At 34.6% G+C, this 10,069-nt stretch overlaps 1 protein-coding gene and 2 pseudogenes across 2 annotated transcripts; 1 reads left to right on the top strand and 2 right to left on the bottom strand.

Annotated features, from left to right (window-relative positions):
• Positions 1-321: 321 nt before the first annotated feature.
• LOC143540875 (cyprosin-like) lies at positions 322-5,378 on the top strand (annotated as a pseudogene). Its single transcript, XR_013136662.1, has 13 exons — positions 322-676; positions 787-847; positions 1,558-1,652; positions 1,741-1,853; positions 1,925-2,093; positions 2,787-2,826; positions 2,904-2,968; positions 3,032-3,145; positions 3,729-3,793; positions 3,903-4,056; positions 4,801-4,920; positions 5,038-5,126; positions 5,194-5,378. The product of XR_013136662.1 is annotated as a cyprosin-like (transcript).
• Positions 5,379-6,156: 778 nt separating this feature from the next.
• On the bottom strand, positions 6,157-6,585 carry LOC143540889 (mitogen-activated protein kinase kinase kinase 18-like). Its single transcript, XM_077033851.1, has one exon. The coding sequence runs from the start codon at positions 6,583-6,585 to the stop codon at positions 6,157-6,159; it is 429 nt and encodes a 142-aa protein (XP_076889966.1).
• Positions 6,586-8,772: 2,187 nt separating this feature from the next.
• LOC143540904 (mitogen-activated protein kinase kinase kinase 17 pseudogene) lies at positions 8,773-9,826 on the bottom strand (annotated as a pseudogene).
• Positions 9,827-10,069: the final 243 nt, after the last annotated feature.

The raw sequence follows: 10,069 nt of genomic DNA on the forward strand, positions 1-10,069 counted from the left end.
TTTTCTGTAAAGTTTTAATGCATGTATGATGTGTCGTGGTGTATGGAAGGTGTGTCCGTAGTGGTGTGTGTATAGGCTTTTCCTTCTTGCTAGCTTTTACTTTGTCTGATGTGTGTATCATCTGTTGGAGTGGTTTCTGAATCACATGAAGATGATTTAGATAGTGGCGCAATAATTGATTTTAATAATTGTTTTTGCTTTTATATATGAATGAAAAGATTGCACAGTTTTTTAAATGAAATATGATGATCTGCATTGTTTGATGTTGGCTAATGCTGATAAATGATAAATGATAAATGATAAATGATTGCAGTGTTGAAGATGGGTACTATATGCAAAGCAAGCTTGCTTTTTGCTGTCCATTTGGTTACTTCTCTCACCGGACTGCATATTCGGATCCTAATGATGGATTGGTTAGAGTTGGACTTAAGAAGAGGAAAATCAACCAGTTGAATCAAATCTGGCGCGCTGAATCAAACGAAGGGTACGCTAGAAGAAGTGATGGTGTTGATGGTAATTTCAGGGATCTAGGTACTGATGCTATTGGTCTAAAAAATTACCTGGATGCTCAGTATTATGGTGAGATTGGTATCGGTACTCCACCTCAAAAGTTCACTGTGGTTTTTGACACGGGTAGTTCTAATTTATGGTGCCTTCTGCAAAATGCTACTTCTCAGTGAGATTCCTGATAAGATCCTTCGCTCTCACTTACACACATACACACATACACATATACATTCATACATATATTCACATCACACGCGTTTGCTGTCTATATTGATGCAGGTAGCTTGTCTTCTTCACCCAAAATATAAGTCTAGCCAGTCAAGTTCTTATAAGAAAAATGGTATGATGTCTTTTTCTTGCAAATGATCCAAATATTGTCGTTTGGTATTATTCCTTCTTCACATATTCCTATCGTTACGACATATAACACTATTCGTTCATGTTTTTGTTAACACAGTATAAGTACAAAACATATGTCATAATTATACATATACCTTGTGAAATAGTTCAAAATTAGGATGCTGCTATAAGGAGGCCATCCAACTGTTGAAACTTGAAACTAATTTATTGGCCACCCAAATGTCTCTGCCTTCAATTACACCAAATCCAACATAAAAATACTGGTTGAAGACAATAACCATGAATCGTTGAACAAACATATATGCCTGCAATTATTTTTCTATTATTTGAAAGTAAACATTTATCGAACAGTCAAAAATATGAAAGAAATTTACATTTTCAACATGCTTTTGGTCAGATTGGATAAAAACAAAACTGAATACAATCATACATTCTTGAGTGATCATTAATTTTAATAGTTGAATGACCTCCTTATATATTATAGTTAAATTTATATATTTTGGTTGAAGTAATACAAAATTCACACTTATAAATGTGTAGAAAGAAAAAGAAGTTTGCGCTTCTAAATGTGTGGAGATATTACACTTTGATAAGTTGATGGCATGAAGTTTCACACTTAATGTCCAATTGATTCAGTTTTAATATCAGAAATTTACAAGTAATTGATTCTCCATATTTCGTTGTATTCAGGGAAATCTGCAGCAATTCATTATGGAACAGGCTCTATCTCTGGTTTTTTTAGCAAAGATTACATCAAACTTGGTGATCTTGTTGTAAAAGAGCAAGTAAATATCTTAAAAAACTGTATATCTATATGTAATAGATTCAATGCTTTCATACAGTTTAGTCATCTTGACACATCACCATTTTCAGGATTTCATAGAGGCAACCAGAGAGCCCGGTGTCACGTTTGTAGCAGCCAAGTTTGATGGTATACTTGGCCTCGGGTTTAAAGAAATCTCTGTTGGAGATGCTGTTCCTGTTTGGTAATATTAACTTACTCAACTCTAATTCTTTTGTTTGAAAACTTCCATAAATTTCTTTTATATAATTTTAGGTATAACATGATAACACAAGGTCTTGTTCATGAACCCGTGTTTTCATTTTGGCTTAATCGCAATGCTGAAGAGGACGACGGCGGTGAGCTTGTGTTTGGTGGAGTTGACATTAATCACTTCAGGGGTGAACACACATATGTCCCTGTAACTCAGAAAGGTTATTGGCAGGTGAGTCTTATTCCATCTTTATAATTATATTTCCACTGGTTGATTTATGTAATTTTTAGGGATGTGTTCGTTCGTATAACTTTGACCGAACAAATGATCGTACACGAACAATTAAATGAATTGGTCATGGATGTTTCTTGTTCATGTTCATTCGTTAAAAAAATGAGTGTTTTCGTGCTCGTTTATGTTTGTTCGCTAATAGTATAAATGAACAGTTCACCACTGAACATAGGTAAACGAGCGTAAATGGACATATAAAAGCAAACACCAGTTAAGAGTTAAAATGAACGTTAATTTGTTGAGCTTAAAAAATTATTGGTTGATATTTTGATTTCATAAAACTAGTCTAAATTGTAATATGCCTACGAAATATAAATGAATATAAACGACAAACCTAAACTAACACATGTAAAGATTGAATGGACACAAACGGATTTAAATGAAAAAATGTTCTCGAACTTAAATAAACGACCGAGGCATGTCTTCATGTTCGTTCGTTTAACTAAATGAAAAAAAACCTTTTTCCATGTTTATTTGTTTATAAATTAACTTAACATAAACGAGCTTCCCAACGAACGGTTCGGTAACGGATGGTTCACTGAGTTTACAAGCCTAGTAATTTTTCTAAGTTTTAATTTATTATGATGGTCCTTCATAAAGTCAAATCTGATCAAGTTATTTCTCTTGTTATAGTTTGAAATGGGTGATATCTTGATTAGTGGTAAACCAACCGGTAATTTCTCTACTTCATTTTTATCCTTTTTGAGTTTTAACTTTTTTACTGTTTCTGATATTCAAATTCTATTGCAGGATTTTGTGCCAAGGGTTGTGCAGCAATTGCTGATTCTGGAACCTCTTTGTTGGCTGGTCCAACGGTATGTATACATTATATGTAATTATGAGACTAACATACTTTGATAATATGAAAACTATTTCAGGATGTTATTACTAAAATCAATCTAGCAATTGGTGCTGTTGGTGTTATGAGCCAACAATGCAAGTCATTTATCAATCAGTACGGAAAAACTATAATTGAACTGCTACTTTCTGAGGTACCTTCACTTTATTTTTATTTTATTTAATCTTGATATTAATTTGGGCAAAAATATATTGTGTGTGTTCATTTGAGTCATCTCAATTCAACTAACGGGTCAATTTGGGTCTACTTAAATTAGTCAACGGGTTAAAACGAGTAACTGTTATAAACTTCTAAACTTAAACTGGTCTAAATGGGTTTGCAGGTGAATTTATAGCTGCTGAACCTATTTTGGAACTCTAGCCGGACTCCATTTAGGCTAGAACCCGTTTTGACCCGAACCAAATTGATCCTTTTTTAATACCACATGTTTGACCCGAACTCATTTTACTTGGAATCCATATTTGATTGTAAAATTGTTTTCTTCAAATTGCAATATTTTTATATCTTTTGACCCTGCAAAGATTTAGTAGTTAGAAGTTCTATTTTTAGATTTTGGTTTAAGCTTAAGAGATTTTATCTAATCATGATTAAGAAAAAATGTTTCTTTAATAAGTTGTTAAATGTTTACAATACGTTTAAATGGTTCTGCACATATATAACTTTTTATGGTGGTTTATCTTGAAAACTTACTGCACCATTCTACTGATGTTGTGTAGACGCGACCCGAAAAAGTCTGCTCTCAAATGAACTTATGCTCCTTTGATGGTTCTCTTGATACAAGGTTGGTTTTCACGCATTTATCATTAATCAATAGTTACAAGAATGGACCACATTTATATGTCACAGACTCACAGTTAGCTAACTGCTAACTGTTATGTTTTTAATTACAGCATGATAATTGAGAGTGTGGTTGACAAGAATAATGGAAAATCATCTGGTTTAGATGATCCGATGTGTACTCTCTGCCAGACGGCCGTTGATTGGATGGAAACCAAAATACAGAGAAATGAAACCGAAGAAGACATAATTAACCATGTTGGTCAGGTGAAGTGACTTCAGCTAAGCACCTCGTGAGCTACTCGAGATCGGCTAACTGAAAGCTCGATTTGAACCGAGCTTAAACAAGCTCGCGCCTAAAAATAAGCATGTTTAATAAATGGGCTCGAGCTTGATAAATAATCAACAAGCCTACTACTTGCATAATTTTTGTATACATTTATAATAATTTGTATATATAATATAATTATAACATATATATATATATAACATAATATTTACTATAACTTTATATATATATATATATATATATATATATATATATATAAAGTTATAGTAAATATTATGTTATATATATATATATGTTATAATTATATTATATATACAAATTATTATAAATGTATATAAATTATATAATAAATGATAGCCAAGCCGAGCTTGAGCCAGGGGTTCATTTATTGAGCTCGATCCGACTAGTGCTGTAACTATTATATATATAGTTATGTTAAAAAGAATTATATAATATATATTATTTTAAAATATATATATATATATAATTAGTTATAAATGTCTATAAGTTAATTAACAAATGAGCCGTGCTTGAGCTTGAAAAACTACTCACGAGCCAAACTCAATATTTAGAAATAGAGTTTGAACCCATCTACATATGTCTCGTGTCAACTGAGTTCATGCTTAAAATAAAACGGGTCAAACGGGCCAAAAGTTTCTCAAAGAGTGTTCTGAATGCAAAAAATGTATAAAATTATTGTTTTCTATTTTTATTTTTTACAGTTGTGTGATCGGATCCCGAGCCCAATGGGAGAATCCGGAGTCAATTGCGACAGTATTTCATCCATGCCCCATATTGCTTTTACCATTGGCTGTAAAACTTTTAACCTCTCCCCTAAAGATGTAAGTTTATCATATTAATCTGATTATATTTCTTATTTACTGTTAAGTCTGTAACCATTGGTTTTTATATATAACCTGATTAATTTATGTTTTGTTACATCTCTTACTATTAATCAGTATATCCTGAAAATTGGTGAGGGTGCATCAGCACAATGCATCAGTGGATTTACCGCTCTTGACGTGGCGCCTCCTCGTGGGCCCCTATGGTACGCTGACTCAGCTCATTATGTACTTTTTATTTTACCCGTTATTTACATGAAATAATTGGTGCAGGATCCTTGGTGATATTTTTATGGGCAAATACCATACGGTGTTTGACTATGGTCGCTTACGAGTCGGGTTTGCAGAAGCAGTTTGAGACTATTGATCATGATCCAGCATACTCAACATCTGTAAATGTTGCATTAAATAAATAAACAAAATTATTAGATATATATATATATTATGGAACAAGTACTTAACTCTTTTTAAATCCATACTAATGTTTATATGTTATGTTTGATACTATGTGGCATTTTTATTGGTTGATTTTGATACAATTATTCTCTTATATAGGCCTCTAAACGAACCAAACGTTCAACGAACAGTTCGTGAACCGTTCGGTGGGAAGTTTGTTTATTTAATAAATGACGAACGAACATTAACAGAGCCCTTGTTCGTTCAATTATGTTCGTGAGCGTTCGTTCATGTTCATTTGTATATGTTGTTTATGAAAGTTTTTAGTGCATTTATTTATTTTCTCAAAACATTTTATATTCTTTAATTTATTATCTATAACAGAAAATAAGAAATTACATTCTCACCGTCTCGCAGGCCCATTTTGTGTAAAAGCATTTTAAACTCGTTTCCGACACTTGTTTATGATTTCTAGCTTTCCTATATGCCTTGTAAAAGATGTTAGTATAATACCAACATGATTTTGTCAAGTTTTGATACCCGAAGCCTTTATGGGCTTAATGAGTGAAAACGAACTTAAACGAAAGCAAGAATCTCTTTACCTTGATGCTAGGGAAACTTAAGACTGGGGTCATCTTCTAACACCTTTGAAAAACGCTTATTGGTTTATTGGTTTTTTCAAAAATTCATTTATAAAACGGGTGCAAAAAGTTAATTTATAAAACGATGTCGTTTAATTTTAAGCACTACATATACATCTAATGGTTTACAACTAACTTTGATTATACCTACTTATCTACAACTTATCCTCTACAGTTCAATCCACCACCATCTCACCACCTACCGCCACGTGTCACCATCTCCATTGATCCTCACCATAACCCAATCATTTTCAAACATCCAATTTGGCATCTTTGAGTTGCACACCAACTGTTCGATCCTTTGCCTCAAAGACTTTGAATTGCTTTCCATCGATTCCCTTGTTGAGTTCCACACGTCTTGATCAAGTATACTCGTCGGCGAACCCGTCGGTCCCATACCCATCTTCTCACATTTCATTCCCTTCGAGTTCTCCCCGAGTTTTCCAATTTCAAGAAACGGGTGCTCGAGAAGCTCCTTCGCGGTCCACCTCCGCCTCGGGTCCCGAACCAAACACTTTTTTAAAAAGTCCTTACATTTTCCCGAAAACCCGTCAGGGATTTTCGGGATTTCGTCACAAAACCCAATTTTATAAAATAAAGACCACGGTGACTCATCATTTTCAAACATCCAATTACAAAGAATGTCTTTATTTTGAAAAGTTTTAACACATAATTACACGCTACTCTAACTAACGTTAATTTTTTATATTATTATGTATGAAATAACCAAGCAGCCTCTTTAATTATACTGATAAAGATTAACAAAAACCACATTTAAGCTAGCTGATAGTGGTTAGAGTTTTTATATATTACAAATTACCCACTTTGATCATCTTCTTGCATTTGACATGGAACGCTTACATTACGATTAAATAATAGGAAAGGAGACAACGTATCGTGTTGCCTCAAACAATGATTCGGGGTTGTACTAGAAACTCTATTGTGGTCCAACAACACCACATAATGTGGAAGTCCATTTGGCCAAGTCTTAGGTAGGAATTCCCAATTGATCATGTCAAATGTCTCTTTAAAGTCCACCTTGAATTTGATCACTAACACGAGTCTTTTAGGCTATGTATAGTGAAGAGACTACAAATTGGACGAATTGCGACACGTGACGCACAGTCAACAAATGATAGGAATTTGTTTTTGGGGTGTAATGGTGTTGTAGGCTAATATATATATATATATATATATATATATATATATATATATATATATACCACACACAAACATATATAATAATATTTAATTATTATTTTCACAAACACACAAACACATTTCGCCGGACAAAAATTTGCCCCCCCCCCCCCCAATTCGCCTTTTACGGACTGAAACCATTGCAAGGAATGAGACTTGTCCCACATCGGTTGTATGAGCAACTGATATGGGGTTTATAAGCCAAATGGGTTCCCTCACCTATCAGACTATTCTTTTGGGTTGAGTTCTTCTGTTTGGCTTGTAACATTGGTATCAGAGCCAACCTCGGAGTGGTGGCATGGAGGAAGCCAGCCATGACCAACGTGGCCGTGACCAACGAGGACTCGGAGTGGTGGCCTGGAGTGAGCCAGCCGTGACCAACGTGGCCGTGACCAACGAGGACGTTGGCCCTTAAGGATGGTGCATTGTTACGGACTGAAACCATTGCAAGGTATGGGACTTATCCCACATCAGTTGTATGGGCAACTGATGTGGGGTTTATAAGCCAAATGAGTTCCCTAACCTATCAGATTATTCTTTTAGGTTGAGTTCTTCTGTTTGGCTTGTAATATCGCCCCACATATTGCCCGGGAGGCGATGTTGTAGCCCATATCGCCCATAAAAGTCGTCCACTATGGGTGGCGGCCTAAGCCGTAAGCACAATTTGTTGTCGAACAATGGACCACTAAACCTTGATTGTCCGGCAGTTTATTGGATTTTCAGATATAGTTAAATGGGATACAGTTAATTTAATTTAAGTGATTTTTGTATCATTTAAAAATTGTTTTTTATGTATTTATTTTTATTAAAGATTAGTTTGTTCATTTTATATCACATTATCATAAGAAATTACTACGAGTGATTGAAATTGACTTGAAGTTAAAACAAAACTTGCAGTGTGAGCTACTCTTAAATATAGAGCAACTAGCTTTTATATTCTTGATGACGGGGTTGTTTTACATTATCCGTTTTCAATATTTATATATTTTTATGATTTTAATTTTGTTTATTATAAGAAAGTTAATAATATACCTAAGATTTGATGATGTAAGAGTTTCACAAATAAACAAGATGTTATAATCCAGTTTAAAACTATATGAGTTTGGTACGACTCATCATCCGCTTTTTTTATTATATAAATGTTTCTTAACTGTAAATAATATAATTTTAAAAAAAATCGAATATTAATTTTTAGTATATTCTTATTTTATAGGATTTTCAAATCAAATATTTGATGGATTAATATTTAATATAATGAGATGTTATAACCCGTTTAAAAGCTATCCGAGTTTGATGAAACACATACCTGTGTTCAGGTCAAATGCATGATAACTTTCATTTATAAATAAAACAATTTAGGGGCTTGAAATTATTATGTAGATTTTAATTATATATATATCTAATATTAAGATTGATTTACTAGTCTAATTTAGTCTAATGACATGGGGATGATAGAGTGATGACTGAAGTTTAAACTCTTAGGCCATGGAGTATACTCTAACCCCTACAAAGTTTAAAATAACAAACGTGTACCAAGCAAATAATAGTTAATGTGATCATATACTTGTCAAGATATAATATACAACTGTAAAAGTTAATTTAAAAACAATCACTTTACAGCTTTTGGTCTACAACTAACTTCGGTGTTATTATACAACTCATCATCTCGTCACCGACCCATTGGTTCTGATTGTAATCCAATCATTTTCAAACATCCAATTTGGCATCTCAGAGTTGCACACCAACTGTTCGATCCTTTGTCTCAAAGACTTTGAATCGCTTTCCATCGATTCCCTTGTTGTGTTCCACACGTCTTGATCAAGTATACTCGTCGGTGAACCCGTCGGTCCCATACCCATCTTCTCACACTTCATTCCCTTCGAGTTCTCCCCGAGTTCTCCAATTTCAAGAAACGGGTGCTCGAGAAGCTCCTTCGCGGTCCACCTCCGCCTCGGATCCCGAACCAAACACTTTTTTAAAAAGTCCTTACATTTTCCCGAAAACCCGTCAGGGATTTTCGGCATTTCGTCACAAAACCCAATTTTATAAAATAAAGACCACGGTAACTCATCATTAGCTTCAGGCCACGGGGACCCACCCGTGGCCATTTCAATAACCGTACATCCCAATGCCCATACATCCGCGGGACACCCTTGGTCCTCACCACGCGCAACCTCCGGCGCCATAAACATCGGCGTCCCGCGAACCGGCGCCACGTCATCAACCAGCTTCGCGCAACCGAAATCCCCGATTTTCGCGCCGAATTCGTTGACTAAAATATTCCTTCCTTTAATATCACAATGCACTATTCCATTATCATGAATGTACTCCAACCCTTTAACTATGTCTCTTGTGTATCTCGCAACCTCGAACTCGTCTAACCCTTTACCGCTTCGATGATTAATCACATCGGTAACCGAACCGCCCGACATGTGTTGTATAAAAATATTATAAACCAAATTATTATTTTCTCTAGTGGTGTCACACCCTTTATAGGATATAACATATGGACTCTTCAATATTGATAAAAAATATTGTTCCTTTTGTAACATTTCAACGTGTCGAAAGTCAACGGATTTGACCGCGAACACGTCGCCCGAAGTGGAGGTGGCGGTGGTGACGGTCGCGGTCGAGCCGCGACCAATAACATGGCCTCTAGTCCACTCCATCGACCGCGACCAATAACATGGCCTCTAGTCCACTCCATGTGTTGGTTATGTTGCAAGAATAATAACAATAAGAGTTTGTTAGTGTGGTGTGAAAGAATTGTTTGTTAATATGTTATATATATTAAGTGATACATGTAACATATTTATATATGTGTGTTGTAAAGTGTAAACGTGTGTGGTTGAAAGGTATAACATAGTTGTATGTATAGGTGTCATATGTTGTGTGTTTCTAGAGTTGACTAT

Source organism: Bidens hawaiensis, unplaced genomic scaffold (genome assembly GCF_021521415.1).
Source record: "Bidens hawaiensis isolate Kalapana, Puna unplaced genomic scaffold, B.hawaiensis_p1.1 tig00012385_1, whole genome shotgun sequence".
In the NCBI taxonomy this organism is placed as follows: Eukaryota; Viridiplantae; Streptophyta; class Magnoliopsida; order Asterales; family Asteraceae; genus Bidens; species Bidens hawaiensis.